Source organism: Carettochelys insculpta, chromosome 7 (assembly GCF_033958435.1).
Source record: "Carettochelys insculpta isolate YL-2023 chromosome 7, ASM3395843v1, whole genome shotgun sequence".
Classification (NCBI taxonomy): Eukaryota; Metazoa; Chordata; order Testudines; family Carettochelyidae; genus Carettochelys; species Carettochelys insculpta.
This window is the reverse complement of record NC_134143.1, coordinates 6,704,278-6,725,027: the sequence shown is the minus strand read 5'-3', so window position 1 is coordinate 6,725,027 and position 20,750 is coordinate 6,704,278. Positions and strand designations below refer to the sequence as shown.

Genomic DNA, 20,750 nt, shown 5'->3' with positions numbered 1-20,750 from the left:
GCTCTTGAAAGAGTTCTTTGCAGGATGTCTCCACCCTGACTTCCCCAGATGCTGGCCCTACATCTTGGCTCCACTCCACAGCTGAAGTGTGCTGCTGAAGAGCAAATTCATTTTTAAGCCGCTTTGGGCTGGGCTGCTATCCAATCGAGAAGCCACTGAAGGCCTGGCTGCTGTTGACTTTCCCAAGTTTTGGCCGCTGAGCTTTCTCTGGGCAACAGAAAGACAGATGGACGGTGTTAATCGATGGCGTGGCAGGGCTCCAAGCTCGGAGAGAAACTGGAATTTCCCTATCTCCTTTAGTTAATGTTTGTCAGTGCTACAGAGGGGTACCATTCTGACCACACACATCACCTGGCTCCTGCTGCCCTCTGCCAGCCCCAGGCAGGTCAGCCCCAGGATATTAGAGAGACCAGGTGGGGGAAGGTCATATCTTTTACTAGGCCATTTGCTGCCAGAGAGCAGCACAAGCGTTTGAGTTTACACAGCCCAGAAGAACCGCTCGGCATGTGCGCCAAAGCTTATCACGCCTCGGTACGAGGGTGCAGCCTCTACCATCAGCGCGGCCAAGCGAGAGCTTCCCCTTTTCTGACTTCCTACCAAACTAGCAGAGCAGTTAAAGTCACTTGCGGCCTGCGGGGATGGCAGGGGGAGGGGGACAGGCTGCCCCAATGGAACCATGCGCTGGCAGCTGCACTTGATGCAATGCTCCGGCGGCCAGAACGCGGCGCGAATCCTGACAGCCCTCCTTGCCCTGACGTAGTGCTTCCCGACGCCCGGTCCGAGGGCTGGTACCAGTGCCTGACACAGGCTAGGAAGGCAGCAGGCCGCTGCTAAGAGACTGCCCTCCAGCCAACAGATGGGTTGCTGCCCGTTCCTTATCATTGTGACGCTCTTTATTTGACATGCCTGGCGCCCCCGTCCGACTCATCCGCCAGAGCTTTAGTTTTTCATTTGATGCTGATGCTGCCATTGCGGGTACTTAATTTGTGTGCCCATAACTATTGCAATAGCAACTACAGGCCTTAAACAGGGGCTGGAGCTATTCTGGGGTTGTGAAGCTGAGCCGCATGCCCACGCGCACACACTTGGACCTGCTGAGATCAGCCTGCCAACTCTCCCGGAGCACACAAATTGTCTCCGTTTGCCGCAAAGGGCGTCTGATCCATCAAGTCTGGGGGAGCTGGCAACCCTCACTGCCCCAGATATGTGGCCATGGCTGCAGAGTCTTGGGCTGGCGAGGGACTCGAGGCTGGCAGGCAGCAGAGCCCATAGCAGGGCCAACAAGGAATGGGACCCTGAGGACCAGTGAAGCCCATGGGACCCCAATGGGCTTGTGGGATCCTGGTGGGCGAGCAAAGTGTGGCAGCCCAGCAGGACCCCGCAGGGGTCTGCCCAAAGGCTGGGACCTGGGGCTGGTGATGCCGACAGCAAGGCCAGTCTCCAGGCACGGGGAACAGGAGTGCGAACACGCCCCTGAGTCCCTCTTTCCCAGGCCTACGCAATCAACAGCAGCCCATTCTTCTGAATAAACTGAGTCCCAGCCCCACAAAGCACTCAACTGCAGGGTAGGGAAAGAGACAGGACAGCTGTAAAAGCCAGCAGGCCATGGCCCTGAATGGTTAGGCAGGTTGCAGAGAGTGGAATCGAACCTAAGGCCACCGCTCCTGCTCCATAGTGTGGCATTTAGCCTTAGGGGCACGGACCGCGTATCTACACCACACTTCTCTAGGGAAGCCATCAGTTCTCCAAAGGCACTTCAAGTCAATCACCTACAAAATGACTTCACCTAACCCGCTTCAATGAAACTGTGGATTGAACTGAAAGGACGTTCTCCTCCATTTCACCCAAACAGGAACTACGTGCCACTGCACACCTGGGGATCGCTTCCCTGTCTAAACAAACACTCAAGCAGCTGGTCTGCCAATCTGTGGCTGTCACATGAGATAAACTTTTCTGGCTCAGAGACAAGCAGGACCGGGACAGATTTACAAACGGGTACAATCAGGATGACAGGAATCCTGACCCAAGTCCTTTGGAGTCATGTCCCATCAGCTCCAAATTCCATCATGTGGGTTAGAACTCAGTGTCATATAGTTTCTGTAACTTTAATGGTAAAAAAAAGCCCGGCAAAGCCAGCTTAACCCATACCGAATGGCTTGGAAATAGGAGACTTTCTGGTGAGAACTGGCATAAATAAAACACTTGGTAGTTAAAACTAGCTTCTCTTCTGCCCAAGCATTTGCCAGTGGTCAAATACAGCCAATCACTGGAACAGGCATTGAAGCTCAAAGAAAGCAACTGAAGAACTAAGTCGATTACAACATGATCTGCCTAAAATAAAATCACCATTGAGGGGTATTAAAGACTGCAGGGAAGTCTCAGCCATTTCAGTACATGTGCCTGTTGCAGGGAGAGGTCACCTCTGGAGCAAGCGTTATGGTCACACTGGAGAAAGGCAGACTCCTAGCGCCTTCCCAGTAAGAAACGGTTTGTACAGCAGCGGCTACTTTATGGGCGTGCCCTCCACAAAGCGTTGTACAAGCTCCCTCTGAGGAAACCCAGAACACAGACAGGATCATTTACCTCATCCTGAGGCCCTGAAAGGTGCCAAGGGCATCTGACACTCCCTCGTAGGTTCTCAGTACCTGGCAGGATCACCCCCACTTCCCAGTGCCAGCCAGGCATCGCACGAATTAGACAGAGCTAGCACATCTCTCTGTCTGTCCTCTGTGTGCCCAGATGGTTACGTTAGAGGGAGACAGGCAAAATAGGGCCTGCTGGCCGGATCTGACCCAACAAGTCACTAGATCTGGCCCATGGCCCACCAGGAGCCTGAGGCAGGCTCCCTGCCTGCGGTACCCCCGCACGCTGCTCCGATCAGACAGCTGTGGGGGCCAAGCGCTCTCTGCACGCCCCCAGCACAATCTCTCAGCTCCTATTGGCCAGACACCAGCCAAAGGGAACTGCCTGGGGCATGCCTACATTACACCAAAGTGGCAGGCTGGAGTCTCTGGGCAGAGTTCAGGTGGGACTGGCTACCTTCTCTGGCGACCACACCTGCGCGGTTCCCTGCATTTCCAGCCACGGGGGAAATCTCGGCGAAGGGAAAATCCGTGATCTGCACCTGATTGACTCAAATGTCCATAACCGCAATTCAGCTCTGATTGCTTGCGAGCGTTCCCTTGGGTTTTATAGCTGCCATCGCGTGAGACCAAGCAGCAGAAGAGGCCATGGGCTCACCCCCAGGGCTGCAGGAGGGCAGCCTCACTAGGGTCCATACCCTGCATTTCTGGTGGTGGGAGTCTGTCTCTGTGGAGGCACAGGGGTGTTGGGCTCCACGGGGGGGAGCAGACATGCCCCAAACTCCAGCACATCTGCTTCCCCCCATCCTCACATTCCTCATGGCACCCGCAGCCCATAGTAACCTTAGCATGTTGGCCATAAGCCTAGCATCCTTGTGCCTCACGCCCAGGACGGAACGACCGGGCACTGTCTGAGCCAAGACAGCTCCACGGTGTGAGGAGAAGCCAGGAGGATGTTTTCCTCTCTTTCCATTGGGCGTCTCCACACAGGAGCTGTGTGCACCAAGGGGTTTAAGAAAGAGCGCCTGCGTGTGACAGGAAGGAGTCCCACGGCTGAGAACCGTAGGCTTATGTCTGCTGCAGAAGCAACTTCTTCCCCTGTTGCCTTGCAGCTCCCCCAGAATGCTGGGAGCCGGAGTACCCTGGGGAGGAACAATGAGAACTGGGTGCTGGGAAAGAGGAAGAGGTAAGCAGGAGTGACTCCTCCTTTCCTTCCTGTCTGCTTCTGCACATCCGCAGAACAGGCAAAACCCCAGCAAGTCTTTGGAGGCTCTGGGGTCCCCGTTGCAGGCCTTGTGATTAATATTCTCCCCTTTGCTCCCAGTAAATATTCCCCTGCATCAGCCATCTTGAGATTGATCGCTGCATAAGCCTGCCTGTCCCCCCTTCAGAGGTCACCAGTCTGCAGCTCTAACGTGCTAATATAAGAATGCTGGAGTTAACAATCCGTACAGGCAGTAAGTCTAGAAAACGTCATCAGCTACACATTGGGGCTGCGCTCATCCGCAACCATGTCCTGCTTTTCCTTCAGGCAGGAGGGCAAAGCAACCGGTAACGTCGTTAATTTCAGGGCACAGTAATTTAGCTGCCTTTGAGCCCTTCCACAGCAAGTTTAGAAGGACAGCTGCTCCCCTAGCCCCAGAGCCAGCCTGCGGATTTCATCAGAGGATCCAGAATTGGTCACGTGTACGCACGCACTCCGCCACAGGCTGAGCCATGCTCTGAGGAAGGCAGCCTGTGACTACGGCAACGGTTATCCTCATATAAAGATGACTGGTAACGATATAATTACTCCCCTTGCCACATGGAAAGACTTACACTTTATACTGGCATCACTGTCCACACCAGGAGGTTATACTGCTTCAATGATCACTTTAACCACTATCCTCAAAGAGACAGAACTTTTCGGTGTAGATAAGCCCTATGGGTCTGATCCTGCAATGTGCTGATGACCCTCCCCAGGCACAGAAATTACTGGAGAGAAGGCTATGAGCACAGGATGAGCTGGCAGCCATGCAGTGCGTGATCGTTCAGGCACGGCCCTGGGTTTAAGGCTGTAGATGCAGCACCAAAGCCCAGAACAGTTGTGAGGATTTGGGTTTAAAAGGATGTGTTCGTGGCTCTCTCCTCTCAAGATCCCCTGAGTTAGGGGAAGTTCAGACCTAGACAGAACTTCGTGGCCTGGGCCACTCTCGTTTAGAGTCCGTCACCGTTTCCGCACTTAAAGAATCTCTGTCTTCAGTTTGACTTGGTCCTTTTCAGAGGGCTTGGCTCAAAACAATGCCAGACGCCTCAAGGTGCATCTTTGCGCAGCTATGACTGGGCTAAAGACACCTGCAGTGATTTGTAGCAAGTGCTGGCGTCTGCTCCATTACCCAGGTTTTCCAGTGCTGTTGGCTCTCTGATTTAAAAGAAAGCACTGGCCAACAGAGCAGAAGCGCCACCTTACAGCCCATGGGCCATACACAGAGCATATCCTACCTCCCGCAGCCCGCTTCCACACGTACTGTATGGGCGAGTCACTGGCTTTCCGCCAGCATGCTCACCCCATTTTAGTTTATACACGCGCATAAGCAGACAAAACCATGCGCAAAAAAGCCGACCTAAATACACACAAAACACTCTGAACTGAAACTCTACAAATCAGTACGGGTGACTTGAAATCGGCTTAAAATACGCAGAACCTCTTTGGCCCACACCAGGCTGTGCTTAGATTTATGTGGCTCTCCTGTGCCAGAAAGTTGCTGTAAAAGACAACCAAACCTTGGCTCCCATAGGGGGAAAAACATAACCTAGCAGAATAGCCGCCTATTTTTTATGAGCCTGGGTCAATATCCCAGCAGGGTAAAATAGGCAGAGCATGGAAGACTCTTTAGCTTCCCGTACATTCAACAGCACATCCCATTACGCGGGCAACCCTCAAACATTCGTAGCGAAGACGCCATCCAAATTCCAAAATGCTTTGGGCGTCCCTGAGGACGGGGACCTGGTCACTAGGGCGGAGAAGAAAGGGCTAGGAGAGTCCCTGAATTTAGGGGCAATTATAGCTCCGGCTTTATCTGTGTATGTAAGAAGGTGTGATCAGCCCCAGAAGGATCTGTATTAACATGTGCCCTGCCCCCAGCCGAACAGACGGAGATCCCAGCCAGCCCCCTTACCTTCTGAAATAGCTTTCCGGACAGTCGCAATGTAGGCGTCAGGCTCATCGTCGTAGGTGAGCTCTTTCCACTGGGCCCAGTCCTCAAAAAACCCCGAATAGTCGTCACAGTCCGCCACGCCGCAGAACAGCTTGACCACTTTGTGCGGGGGCCTCAAGGCTCCCTTCAGGCTCCACAGGACGTCAGGGAGGTAAAAGTTCTGCACCAGCTCGGCAGACAGCAGCACGATGATGCATCGGCTGCTGCTGAACAAGTCCAGCTGCTCCTGGGGAACGGCAGCCCCGTACTCCAGCCAGTAGCCGAGGACTCGCTGCTTTCGCACTTGCCGGCACGTGAGGAAGAGGTTCTGAAGGTACTGACACCATTCGCCGGCGTCCCTGGCGTACACGATCAGCACGTTGCATTCCCCAGGGGCCCCTGTGCAGGTGCAAGGAGAACAGCAAAGAGAAGCGTTAAACTCCACCCTCGGACTTTTACCTGGGTTTCGGAGCAGAGGAGCGAATGCTCACAGCTTCTCATCTGAGACGCCAGTGGGACCTGATGGGACTTGAGGAGAGCAGCCGATGCAGAGAGGCATTTGCATTTCCAGAGCAGCTGAACTCGTACTTGCATTTCTGGGGCTAAAATCTGAGCAGGAGCTCTTGCGTGCTCTTGAGCTGCCCTGGTGTGTGGGGGGGTGGGATTTCCAGCTGTGTTTTGAGTGAGACAAGTCATGGGTGGAAATACCGCAGTGAGAAGTAAAGAATCTAATGAAAAAAAGCCCCCCTAGGGTGAAAAGCGAACTCCAATTGAAGATAGGGTCTTTGCAAGTTGGGAAGCAGACCTAAGAGTTCAACGCTGAGCTAAAGGAGCTCGCGTTAAACGTAGCTCACCTAGGAAAAGAAAGGTCTTTATTTAGCCAAGATGCACCAAGTGTTACAAGAAACTACAGTGGTCTTCAGGCAGGCCAGAGAGGCTTTGCAGACTTCTTCGCACCACGCAAACTGCCTGAGAGGCGTGTACCTGAAATGACTCAGCTCAGTTCCCCAGAGCTGCAGCACGGAACCGTAACAGCAACCTCATGGTTAAAGCTTCAGCCCCTCTCTTCTGCAAGCCCCATTCGGACCTTCTCTTCTGAAAAGGAAGCCTTTGGCCTACCATGCAACATATTAGCTGCCTGTGCTTGGAGAAGGAATTAACCTAGCAAACATTAAAACTCAGGCTTCTGGCAGCACCAATGCAGCTGTCAGCATCTTACAGTCTGAGCGTCCTCTTCCAGGATTCTCTAGGACCCAGGCCTCTCAGCCCTCTGTTATGTAATTGTGCTCTAGGATATAAGCACTTCTGGTTGTGACGGAAGCCCTGAAGGGTGAGCCTGTGTGAACTGATGCAGTGTTATATCCCCACATCTAAAGAGATCCTTCACGTATGAACTTCCCCATCCAGCTCGATAAAGCGTTGAAGATTATGGTTCAGTTTTCAATGTTAATCTCAACGCTGCTCCTTTTAACGGGATATTTCTCCTACTCTGCCTTTGCTCCCAACCTGCCCCTGAGTTTGTCAAAAGCTCCAGCCCACCCACTCCCAGCAGAAAAAGACCACAAAAGCCTTTGAAGGAAAATAGGTGTTATTCCTTGGTCCAGTCTAGCAAAACTTCTGGCAATCTGGCAATGATGTTTGGATTTATCAAGACAGGTGACTACCCACATTAAATGTCCACATTTCATTCATTGATATTAAATCAAAATTAAGCAGCCTCAAAAGATTCCAGTTGTGCTGCTGAATCCAGCTGCTGAATCCAGCTGCTTTGCAGTGGAAATTGGGGTCAGCTAGCCAGGGCCTCCCCCAGGGCTTGTGCGGAGGGCTGAATTAAGGCAGACAAGTGCCTGGGTCAGTGGGGCCCAGTCATGCAATGACAAACCAATTTTTTTCTGAGCTGAAACTGATTATAACCCTTAGGGATGAGAAATTGGCACTGTAACCCAAGTGTATCCAATGCAGTGAGTCTGCAGACAGGCTCTAGCAGTGGCCAAAGCTGCAAAGGATAGAGTCCCAGCTCTGACGACACTGGAGCTATGAATGAACCACTAGGACAGCTGCACTTTCCTGGAAAGATGCAGATCCCAAAAGCCAGGCCAAAGCATCTGAGTGCTGGGGACAGACTTAATAGATAGAAACCAGCTCTGGAACAAACTCCCGGATGAGCAAAACCAGGATCTGACTGGCTTTCGGAAACATGGCAAAACCTTCCAGTGGATTTCTGTGCTGTGCGAGCATTTCCAGAGCGCACCAGTGCGAGGACGGTGGGGAACAAGAAACCTCCTTCCTCTAGCACTCGCGCACCAGATGCAGCTGCAATTTGACAACCAGTGCTTCCCAGATACTAGCTCTATTAGTACCATTTATGTCTCCAGAGAGGGGCATAGCTGGAGCCCTGTGAACACTGCCCAGCGGTGAGCAGCTGTGGCGGAGAGGGCACGTTGCACCTGTTGGGGAGTGCTTGAAAAGGCACTGTGCCCTCCACGGGCATGCTATTCCTAGCCAGCACTGCTGGAGTGGTACCTTTCTGCCCCTGCCGCAACAGGCCAGTGCTAAGGTAACAAACCTACGGCTTTCAGAACCTCGCCGCCTTTGAACCAATGCTGCAAACTGTTCGCTGTGCAAACCAGAAGTAGGATGGAGGTGTTGAGCATGTGCTTTGGGCCACAGAGAAACAGAACCCAGAAAATCCCCCTGTGTTCCAATCAAAGGCATTCACACTGTTTCTAAAGAGGGTTTTAAGACTAAGAGTCCAAGATTTGACTATTTTACAGAAAACCAATGCTCAACAGGTCTAGAAATGGTCAGCTCAGACGCCCCTGCCCTTCACTCATTTCCCCTTCTTGTCACTGGGGGAACCCAGCACGTTCCCCACCGGACTGGACCTGTGTCCGTTTGGTGCAGTACCTGTTTCTGAAGCATCAAGTACCAACCAGAGCCAGAGAAAAGTGCAAGGAACAAAAAGTTATGGCATAAGCTGAGCGGAACATGAGTTTCTTCCTAACATGCCCAATGTCTGTTGAAAGAAACACTCATTGACCATAAACCCCCACGCTTCTAGGCACAAGACAAGAATTACAGGTTGTACCTCCAGCACCCTCCAGATCTGAGTGGTCCTGAACAAGGGAATAGCTGGAGGCAGGGGACATTTCTGCAGGTCTCCCCAGTGGAGCTGCCAGATTCCCCTGCCCAGGCCAGGTCCCTTAGGCTGCGGAGCTCGCCCCCAATGTAAGGCTTCTGGTGGGACTTCCAAGTGGGGCTCCCTGACCTGGCTCCCTGCAGGGATGAAAAGTGAGGCTTGACAGAAAAGGTTTGCTCACCCGTTGGAAAACAAAGGGCTGCTTTCCGTTATAGAATCCTAGGGCCGGAAGGAACCTCAGGAGGTCATCTAGTCCAGCCCCCTGCTTCAAGCAGGATCAACCCCCACTAAGTCATCCAAGCCAGGACCCTGTCAAGCTGGGACTTAAAAACCATCTCTCTAGGTAATGAATTCCAGTGCTTCACCACCTTCCTGGGGAAGTAGTTTCTCCTAATAACCAACCTACTCCTCTCCCTCTTCAACTTCAGACCATTGCTCCCTGTTCCATCATCTGACACCACCGAGAACAGTTTCTCACCCTCCTCTTTAGAGCTCCCCTTTAGGAAGTTGAAGGCTGCTATTAAATCACCCCCCAGTCTTCTCTTCTGCAAACTAAACAAGCCCAAGTACTTTACTTTAGAACAAGTCTTCTGAGGTCTGCAATCCAAGTGCAGCGGCACTGCAATCACTGGCATTAATTTTCTAAGACTATTTTCATGTCATGGAAAGCTGCTCCCTTGTCAGAACAAGAGCTTGCAAGAGCGTCCATGTACACAACAAGCTCTGTGCCGAATTTAAGCCCTTTAATGTCTGTCCTGTGAAACATACTGCGCTGGGATATAATTCCATTTTGCATGCTAAGACTAGAGTTTAACCTCAAAGCGCCAGCAGATTGGAGCCCCATCAGGTTACACGCTGTGAAGAGAGCAAAATACACAGACCCCCGCTAGCTTTAATCTAGCTGGAATGGGTCAGAGCAGTAGCAAGAACGAGGCACCCTGGGCAGAGTGTCTCTGCACAAGCCAACTGGAGACTCTAGGTAGGTACTCGGGTGCCTGCCCGTACTGGGGGTCCCTTGCTGCAGCATCTTATTTGCTCTTGTTACCCAGGCTGGCTCGATTAAAGCTAACATAGGTACGCTGCCCCCTGAGGCAATTCCACCTCCATTTGAGGTGTGGACACAAAATCCTTGCATCAGGGAACTCCTAATCTACACAAAAGCTAGGAGAGGGAACGTCTCAGATCCCCCCTGCTATAATCTGACTCGTTTCAGTGGCATCAGAGCAATGGCTGTTCTTGGCTCATCATACACACTGCAGGTTGAACCTCTCTGGTCCAGCACCAGCTGTGATCCAGCAGAGAATCATAGAACAGTAGAGCTGGAAGAGACCTGAAAAAGCCATTGAGTCCAGCCCCCTGCTCTAAGCAAGACCAAACCCATCAGATCAGCCCAGCCAGGGCTTTGTCGAGGTGCGACAAACACCTCCAGGGATGGAGACTCCACTACTTCCCTGGGGAGACCATTCCAATGCTTCACCACCCTCCTAGTGAAGAAGTTTTTCTTTATGTTCAACCCGGACCTTCCCAGCCGCAACTTGAGACCATTGTTCTGTCATCCATGACCACTGTGAACGGCCTCTCTCCAGCCACACCCATGATATGTGGACATCCGGCTAAGTGTCCCACAGTCCCATAAAGTTTGTTTCCAGCCACCCGTCCCGGCTCTCAGTGTTCTGTGCTGTTATTTAGCTGTAATTGACCCCTCAATGTCTTCTCAGAGCCCAGTGAGCAGTGGGAGTGTTGGTCAGGCTGCTAGACAATATTGACCTCTCATGGGCCGCCAAATTCTCTGGTTTGGCACCGGTCAGGTCCTGAGGGTGCCGAACGAGAGAGGTTCAACCTGTAACAGTCAATGAAGTGCTCCAAGATCTGTTTGGAGGGAAAGCATAACAAAAGACCATTATATTTTCCAGAGAATCAAACAGTGATATTATGGTAGAGGAGCCAATCTGAAAAGAGCAGCCAGTTGCTTCAAGTGCAGCCCAGTCAGGCCCACAGCATATAGTCTATAAAGACTATGTTGATATGAAGAGCTCTGAATCCTTCACAGCCACATGGTCTCGAGAGATACTAACGACCCCTGGAGTCAACAGGACTCAGCACCATCCTCCCCCCCCCGACCCCCAGCTTACTGGGTTTAAGTTATACAGGAGCTAAGTGTGTATTTTCTAGCTGCAAGACATACCAAAACCACCACTTTTCTCAGTGCTACTCGCCTCAATAATTATTAACTAACATGTTATCAGAGGTTCCCAGGGTCACTCTACCCAGAACCAAGCACTTTAAATAAAGTGTTGCAAGCAAAATAAGGGGAAATTGCTGCAAAAAAAATAAGCAGATAAAAATCCCATGAGCCAGATCATCTGTCAGTGATAAGAACGGTAGATTTGCATAAGTGAGCTTGTGACCCCAAGGCAGTTCTGCTTGCCACTGAAGTCTCTTGGAACCAGATTTGGTTTAATGAAGAGAAAGTAATTTTGGTATCTGTCTGCCGGCCCTTGAGACCTTAGTCTGAATTATTTTTACAGCACAAGGAGACATGCATCAGTGACACAGCGAGTTGCTTTCCACCATTGAGCTGACACGTTTTCCCTCGGACAGAGAGGGTGGGGGGGGGGTGAGAGAAGCACAAAGCACGTAATTTCCCCTGCAGTAAGGGGAACTTGCACATGAAGGCTTGCACAATCAAGAGCATTGGAGCCAATGGCCCTAGCCCAGTGGCCTTCCATTGTAGCCACAGACTTCTCTTAAAGAGACGCCAGTTTGCTGTGACCACAACCTACAACAGATTAGAGGCTCCCTTGGCTTCTGTCCAGGCAGGCAGAATGTGAGACCCGTGGTGCGTAGTGGGCACCGAGAGCCTACCAAGGCACTAGGGAAGCCCCAGCTGCTCTGCCTGGTGGCATTCCTCCAGGGCCCTGCAGGGCGCATATTGCCTCCGCCAGCAAAGACTCAGCCCAGGACACAGCCTGAAGGGAGCAGGCTGCTGTGGAGAAGGACCGAGCAACCTGTGAATGTTGCCAGAGAGATCCGGAGGCCCCACCTCCTGCTCAATGCCACAGGGCAGACCAGGCATGATAGCGCACACTGGCCCCAACTCACTGCAGTGCCACAGGGTAAACACTGCGCAACAGGTACCACTCCGTCCTTCCCATGCCACTGTGAGTAGTCATGAGAACCATGAGAACCTGCATGAGAAGTATTAACCCCCTGTAGGTCTTAGAGTTGGTTTGCCCTGCAATAAGGAGCTGTACAGGAATGTTTGCACAGCATTAGCTTTAATCCAGCTAATATAGCTCAAATCGCAGGCCAGGCCTGGCAGAACAGGTTCTCCCCGGAGCCCGGGGCAAGTGCCTCTACTCCACTGTAACCGCAGACCCAGGCTTACGGCCTTGGTGCTTCCAAGCCTGTGCCTGAGCATCCACGTGAAGGTAAATCTGGCCTACCTGGGCCTTCTGCAGCAGGTTTCTACAGCCACACTGCAAACTAACAGGGCTCGGGCCTGAGTCTTAGCAGCACGCAGGCTCCAACCTGTGTCCTGGGAGCTCCCAACCCGAGCTGTGTGGCCAAAAGCCAGGCCTGGGCTCAAACCTGTGCCGGTCTGGGCTTAGCCTGCAGCGTGGACATGCCCAAAAAGATGTGGCAAGAGGAGGGGAGATTTTGCACAGCAAGGGAGCCTGCAGTTCTCTTGCAGGGCAGAGGTCAGGGTGGGGGGCAGACAAAGCCTGCAAAAGCGTTGGGGCTCCCTCCTTCCTTCCCCAGAGCCACATCAGCTGGGAGCTGTCCCCCAAGAACTGGCGCCCTCTGGGCCTTCCTTGGCAGGGCAGGAACGGCCAGGCCGCTGCCTGCCAGCCGCTGTCCTACTCTGGGGCAGTGCCAGAGGCTGCCCAGGGCATGACGGCCCAAGGCACTTTGGCTCCAGCCCGTGTGGGGGCACCAGGGACACCCTCGCCTCCCTGCCCAGGCTGGTGGGGGCGGCCCAAGAGTCTGGCTCCGGGGGCGCCCCGGGTCTTTCTGGAGCTCCTGGGCCTCCAGGCAGCGAGTCGCACGCTCAGCCCCAGCAGTGGGGGGACTGGCCCGGCGGCGGGGGGCCGGGGGAGAGGCGGTGGCGCACCCCAGCTAGGCCCTGGCCCGGGGGCTCAGCAGCAGGTGCAGCGCCCAGCCCTGCGCTGCGCCAGGGACTCCCGGAGCGGAGCAGCGCAGCGCGCCCCGGGCCAGCACCGCGTGGGTCGGAGCCGGGGCGCGGCGCCCGGCGGGGGGCTCCTACCTGGGCCGGCCATGGTCCGGGGGCTGCGCGCCCTCGCATACCCGGAGCGGCTGCCGGGAGCCGAGTGGGAATCTCCTCCGCCGGCCACTTCCTCCGCGTATCAGCGCCGGGGGCTGCCGCCCACCTCGCCCCGCCCGCCGGCCTGGCCGGCAGCCGCGCTGCGCTGCCCCGCGGCGCGTCCCGACCCCTGGGCGCCCCCAGCCGGCCGCGCCGAGCCCTGCGCCGGGAGCTGTGCGCCAAGCCGAGCCGGGGCGGGGCCGGCCGCTCCCACCTGCCCAGGCGGGGCCGCTCAGCCCGAGGCCGCGACCCCCCGGATCTCTGGGGCGCCTGGAGGCAGCCGAGTGAACCCCCCGCCCGGCGCGGAAGGGACCCTCTGTGCGCGGGGGGAGAGGCTGGGCCGGCCTGTGCGTCCAGTGCTCCCTGCGGGACCAGGCTGCGTCTGCCCCAGGCTCGGATGGGCCAGCGAGCGGGGACTTCAGCACGTGTAGGAACAGGGCCTGCAACAACAGCCCGAGCGCTGTCACCCTCGGGAACCGCCTGCCGCAACAGCCCGAGCGCTGTCACCCCCCGGGAACCGCCTGCCGCAACAGCCCGAGCGCTGTCACCCCCCGGGAACCGCCTGCTGCAACAGCCTGAGCGCTGTCACCCCCAGGGAACCGCCTGCAACAACAGCCCGAGCGCTGTCACCCCCCGGGAACCGCCTGCCGCAACAGCCCGAGCGCTGACACCCCCAGGGAACCGCCTGCAACAACACCCTGAGCGCTGTCACCCCCCGGGAACTGCCTGCCGCAACAGCCTGAGCGCTGTCACCCCCAGGGAACCGCCTGCAACAACAGCCCGAGCGCTGACACCCCCAGGGAACCGCCTGCCGCAACAGCCCGAGCGCTGACACCCCCAGGGAACCGCCTGCAACAACACCCTGAGCGCTGTCACCCCCCGGGAACCGCCTGCCGCAACAGCCCGAGCACTGTCACCCCACAGGAACCGCCTGCCGCAACAGTCTGAGCGCTCTCACCCCCCGGGAACCGCCTGCCGCAACAGCCCGAGCGCTGTCACCCCACAGGAACCGCCTGCCGCAACAGCCCGAGCGATGTCACCGCCCGGGAACTGCCTGCCGCAACAGCCTGAGCGATGTCACCCCCCGGGAACCGCCTGCCGCAACAGCCCGAGCTCTGCCACCCCCCCGGGAACCGCCTGCCGCAACAGCCTGAGCGATGTCACCCCCCGGGAACCGCCTGCCGCAACAGCCCGAGCACTGTCACCCCCCAGGAACCGCCTGCCGCAACAGTCTGAGCGCTGTCACCCCCCGGGAACCGCCTGCCGCAACAGCCCGAGCGCTGTCACCCCACAGGAACCGCCTGCCGCAACAGCCCGAGCGATGTCACCGCCCGGGAACTGCCTGCCGCAACAGCCTGAGCGATGTCACCCCCCGGGAACCGCCTGCTGCAACAGCCCGAGCTCTGTCACCCCCCCAGGAACCGCCTGCCGCAACAGCCCGAGCACTGTCACCCCAGAGGAACCGCCTGCTGCGACAGCCTGAGCGCTGTCACCCCCCGGGAACTGCCTGCCACAACAGCCTGAGCGCTGTCACCCCCCGGGAACTGCCTGCCGCAACAGCCCGAGCGCTGTCACCCCAGAGGAACCGCCTGCTGCGACTGCCTGAGCGCTGTCACCCCCCGGGAACTGCCTGCCGCAACAGCCTGAGCGATGTCACCCCCCGGGAACCGCCTGCCACAAGAGCCTGAGCACTGTCACCCCAAAAGTACCGCCTGCTGCAACAGCCCGAGCGCTGTCACCCCCCGGGAACTGCCTGCCGCAACAGCCCGAGTGCTGTCGCCCCCAGGGAACTGCCTGCCGCAACAGCCCGAGCGCTGTCACCCCAAAGGAACCACCTGCCACAACAGCCCGAGCGCTGTCACCCCGAAGGAACCGCGTGCCACAACAGCCTGAGCGCTGTCACCCCCCGGGAACTGCCTGCCATAACAGCCTGAGCGCTGTCACCCCGAAGGAACCGCGTGCCACAACAGCCTGAGCGCTGTCACCCCCCGGGAACCGCCTGCCACAACAGCCTGAGCACTGTCACCCCAAAAGTACCGCCTGCTGCAACAGCCCGAGCGCTGTCACCCCCGGGAACTGCCTGCCGCAACAGCCCGAGTGCTGTCGCCCCCAGGGAACTGCCTGCCGCAACAGCCCGAGCACTGTCAACCCCAGGGAACCGCCTGCCACAACAGCTTGAGCACTGTCACCCCGAAGGAACTGCCTGCCACAACAATCAACAGACAGAACCATCTCCTACAACAACCTGAAGTCCATCAACCAACAGAACCTCCTCCCGGAACAACCTGAGCTCTGCCAACTGACAGAACCACCTGCCACAACAATCTGAGTTCTGCCAACCGACAGAACCATCTGCCGCCACAACAACCTGAGCTCTGCCAACTGACAGACCTGCCTCCCAGAAGAACCTGAGCTCTGTCAACCTACAGAACCACCTGCTGGTTGTGTGCCCATGAGGGGTGTTTTGAGATGGGACCCCAGCAGGAGTGGATCTGGGTTCAATTGGTTTCAACCCCAATCAACACAGCTCAGCTGATGTAAGTTTTAAGTGTAAATCAGGCCTTCATTTAAGTCAATGAGGGCTTGGTTCAAACCGTACCAAGATAAGCCACTTTCAGGCCAAAATAGCAGGGCTTTGCACTGGTTTCACTATGCTGGCTGAACTTGCCCCTTTATTTTAATGTGTAAGACTCAGGTAGAAAATCCCTAGTGCTCATCCCTTCCCTTGGAATGCTGTGCCAGGAAGAGCAGCAGTGGCTTTGGGTGTGTATGGAAAGCTTTGCTGTGGGTCTTGTTTCCAGTGGAAGCGCTGGTCCCCTGTCTGACCAGATTCTCAGAGTGACCGTGTCAATGAGGCTGAGGAGGGGAAGGGCCCCAGGTGTGGATGGGAAGTCTGCAAACTTCACAAAAGACAAGCAGTTCTGTGGCACCTTAGAGACTAGCAAATGTAGCAGGCCCTGAGCTTTTGGGGGTAAGACCCACTTCTTCAGATGAAAACAGAGAAGAAAAATAGAATTTGAGGGTTGTATAGCAGCCAGAGAAGGGGACTGCGGGAATGTGAACACACAGAAACCCGAAGGTGAACCTTCCTGGCCGTTCAATAATGGATTGAAAGTAGCCATTCTCCTACGAAGTCTGAGTCGGAATTCACATAAAGAATTGACGCCTTTAACCTTGGCCTGAACAGAGATCTTAACTGCCTTATGCAGTACAAGGGCAATTTCCCCACCTTTGACATTTGCAGGAATGAGACAGGTCCTCCTTAATTTGTTTCATTAACGGGTCCTACTAACCCTTTTTCCCTCCCGCCGCCCCCAGCTATATTAACCCTGGATTCTTACTTTAGTGACCCCGAGACGAGCCACACTCAGAGCTGTGATTAACAGTAAAGAGCTCCAAGCCAGCATAGTCACACCCATTCACTCTGGGCCAGAATTTGACTTAGTAGCTGACTAAATGGCCCCTCGTCTTTTAAACAGCCATGAGATGCTCCTTCCCCTCCCTTCCTAAGCAGCGTTGCACCATTGCTCCTGACCCAAGGCAGAGGAGCCAGCAGTTTGTACATGACCACTACCACCCCCATTTCCCTGCCCTCGCACAAGTTACAGCCAAAGTCATGTGCTCCCGCTCACTCCATATGTGGCATGGGTCCCATTGACCTTATGCCCTTCAGTCAGGGGCAGTGCAGCTTGTTCCTTTCGAGCAGTCAGAGCCCCCTCATGTGTCCACTGCTGGTAGTTCCTTAACAGATCTGAAGTCCTGTGGCACCTTATAGACTAACAGATATTTTGGAGCATAAGTTTAAACCCTCCTCTGGAACCCTCCCACTCATGCATCTGACGAAGCAGGTCTTTGCCCACGAAAGCTTATGCTCCAAAATATCTGTTAGTCTCTAAGGTGCCACTGGACTTCTTCTTGTTTTTGAAGATGCAGACTAATTCGGCTACCCTGCTGATACTTAGCAGGACTGGTGGCTTATTTATGCTGGCAAATACCCCTCTCTTCGGCTTTCTTTTCTGAACACTGAACATCTAACGCCGTCCCTCCTGGGCAATGAGGAATGAGGAAGGTGCAAGGAGTTAGCAATCCCTGCATTGCCCGGGAGATGTTGAGCTCTAGGAGAAATCATCAGGTGGGGGAAAGCCAACGTTGCCCACAACAGCACGTTAAAGAGGACTTATTCCCAAGATCTTAGCTACTGCTCCAGGAGGAATTCTTGCACTCCCTCATTGGTTTCCTATTGCCACCGTCCTTCCATCCTCTTTCTGCTCTTGTCCTTTGCATGAAGTACATCTGCCATAATCCCACCATTTCCTCACTTATAAACACCTGGAACCAAATCTGCCTCCTTACTCACTTGCTTCCATGAAGAATCAGCCTGTCCCCTGCTAGAAGACACCCTGGAAGCGTGACTGCTTTAATGTTGCTCAGTCTTGACTAACTGTGGCCACTCCAGAGCACCCCCTTTTAAGAAGGGGAGGCCTTTCCTCCAGTGTGATTTGCATGCACTGCAACCACAAGCCAATGGGAAAGAATGTGACCTGGGCATGTGTGGAATCCAAGTGAGCCATGGAAAGCCTTGAAAGTGGAACTAAAGAAAGGCCCTTGAATCCTACTCACCAGCTGCTGATGGTGTTCGGTAAGCTGGGTTTCCCCACACTTGCCGGGGCGGGCAATCACAGTCCTTCCCTGTGTCTGCATCCCGCTTTAATTCAGGGCCCCAGTTTGGTGCTAACTGAATTGCTGGATTCCCACCTCCCTCTGTTTTTAGCAATGCTCAGATTTCTTGCCAACCTGCCTCCAAGGTTCTAGCCTGTTCATCTCACAGTGAGCCCTCTCCCTCCTCACAACCGTGCTGCTAAGAGCCCTCTGCTGCTACCTCCATTTGGATCCAGTGCTCTTTTCTAGTCTGAAAAGAAGCCATCACTTCTGCAATGTCTCTGCCTCTTGTATTTTGGGTCATTGTTAAACTCCACCAAGGACATGGAGCAATAGCTTGGTCTGAGCTACTAAAACAAAGTCACCTTGAAACCCATTGGCTGTCTCACTTCATAGATGTCAAAGGCTCCACAGAGTTGATCTGTGCCATTTACTGTCACTGATGTCAACCTCATGGGAAGGAGAGAGCTGAGGAGAGCTGGTCAGTATTTCTGATGGAATAATCCTGTTGTAAAAGGCAGTTTTGTCAAAACTGAAATGTTTCCTGGGAATGAGTCAGTTGACCAGAGTTGGCTGGAAAATAACCATAAGACATCTCTGTGATATTAAATATTGAATATTAAACTTTTTATAGTGTTGGCATTACTGAAACAAAGGTGTTTTTTTTTTACTTTGTCAAACCAACCTGATTGTCCTAAACTGAACTTGTTTAGAATTTTTCAGACCGAACAGTTCAGCTTTTTGTTCCAGTTTGGAAGAATTATATTTTAAAAGTGTAATCTTCCATGGCACCGAAATTCTCTTTTCTTATCAACTCTGCTCACACATTCCCCCAGTGGTCAAGAAACTGGTGCTAGAGAAAAGAGGAGTTACATGTGCGCCACGTAATATGGACATGCTCGTAATGTCTTTGTAGAATTAAGGTTTCAACTAAGAGAATAACAAGACGTCTTGTGGCACCTTATAGACTAACAGATATTTTGGAGCATAAGCTTTCATGGGCAAAGACCCACTTCATCAGATGCATCGTTGCCCACGAAAGCTTATGCTCCAAAATATCTGTTAGTCTATAAGGTACCACAAGACTTCTTGTTATTCTCGAAGCTACAGACTAACACGGTGACCCCTCTGGTTTCAGCTAAGGTTCTAATGAAAGGTAAATTTACTACCCTACTCCCCAGTGATATATTTAACTATCATGTGGAAAATTAACTCTGCGTGGTAAGTAATACTGCTCTGTTTTCAGGAATAGAGGCCTAGGGCAGGTCAACTTTCCAATGGAAGAGAAATAACTGATGTGGAGTACAGCAGTATGTTCTGTACGGAATTTGTTTACTTTCTCATACCCTAGAGTCCTAGAACAGAAGTTGTCAAAAAATATGCCGGCAAAGCTGTAAGGACAGAAGCCTTCTTCTGCAGCCATACTAGGTGAGCAGTGGCCATGATTCAAGAGGAAAGTCACCTCTTCACGTTCCGTCTGAATGATATCAAAACAATGGAATAGCAAGCTGTTGAGAAGGTGCCCCTCCAAACAGCACCCAGGGATAAGCAAGGAATCTCTTCAGGTGTTCAAAGAGAACTTTGTTTGGTTATGTCTACACTACGGCCATGTCTACACTTGGGAAAAACTTCAGAATGGCCATGCTAATGGCCAAATCAGAGAATACCAATGAGGCACTGAAATGAATATTCAGCGCCTCATTAGCACGCTGCCAGCCACGGCGCTTTGAAAGTGCTACGTTTCCCTTGCGCGCAGCTCATCTACACAGGGGTCCTTTTTGAAAGGACCCTACAAACATCGAAATCCCCTTATTCCTATCAGCTGATAAGGGATTTCGATATTTGTAGGGTCCTTTCAAAAAGGACCCCCGTGTAGACGAGCCGTGCGTGAGCAAAATGCGGTACTTTCGAAGTGCCGTGGCTGGCAGTGTGCTAATGAGGCACTGAATATTCATTTCAGTGACTCATTGGTGTTCTCCGATTTGGCCATTAGCATGGCCATTTCGAAGTTTTTCCCAAGTGTAGACATAGCCTACATGATCAAGTCAATTTTAAGGCAGTGAGTTCAATTTTACAATGTCACTATTTTCATCGTAAATCAGGTCAGTTTTAGGGAGTGCTAAGGTCAATATTATAACACCAGTGAAAGGGACTGGTTGTAGCATCAAGTTAAAAGTTCAAATCAAAGCTAGTGTGGAAAAGCCATGTCTTTAAATCGACTTTATTAGCCTCCAGAGGTTTCCCGTATGTATCCCACAGTGCCCCATGGTTGTCCGCCCTGCTCTACAGGGCTACGTCTACACGAACCCCAAATTTCAAAATGGCCACACAAATGGCCATTTCGAAGTTTACTAATGAAGCGCTGAAATGCATATTCAGCGCTTCATTAGCACGCGGGCAGCCGCGGCACTTCGAAATTGACGCGCCTCGCCGCCGCGCGTCTCATCCCGACAGGGCTCCTTTTCAAAAGGAGCCCACCTACTTTGAAGTCCCGTTATTCCCATGAGCTGATGGGAATAAGGGGACTTCGAAGTAGGTGGGCTCCTTTCGAAAAGCAGCCCTGTCAGGACGAGACGCAAGGCGTGTCAATTTCGAAGTGCCGCGGCCGCCCGCATGCTAATGAAGCGCTGAATATGCATTTCAGCGCTTCATTAGTAAACTTCGAAATGGCCATTTGCGTGGCCATTTTGAAGTTTGGGGCTCGTGTAGACACGGCCCAGATGTGCAGGAATTAGGTGACAGGAAGCCCGTGAATTTGAATTCTGCACCAGGAAGCTCATGGCAGCTAGGCTGTGAGGTCATGCTTGTATGAGAGGCTGAGAATCTTCCTTCTTTATTATCTACCCATTAAAAATAGCCCCAACACAGAG

At 53.6% G+C, this 20,750-nt stretch overlaps 1 protein-coding gene across 2 annotated transcripts in view; it reads right to left on the bottom strand.

The window, feature by feature from the left end:
• The window catches only part of PIK3AP1 (phosphoinositide-3-kinase adaptor protein 1), an 83,474-nt gene extending 70,188 nt beyond the window's left edge, over positions 1-13,286 (bottom strand). Inside the window, exons 1-2 of one of the 2 annotated variants that reach the window (XM_074999838.1) lie at positions 13,165-13,256; positions 5,741-6,157 (exon numbers count right to left, since the gene is read on the bottom strand). In XM_074999838.1, coding sequence (XP_074855939.1) covers positions 5,741-6,157; positions 13,165-13,177 — 430 coding nt within the window. In that variant the 5' untranslated portion in view covers positions 13,178-13,256. Of the gene's footprint in view, positions 1-5,740; positions 6,158-13,164 lie in introns of both variants that reach the window. The other variant, XM_074999839.1, reaches the window with a different exon arrangement.
• Positions 13,287-20,750: the final 7,464 nt, after the last annotated feature.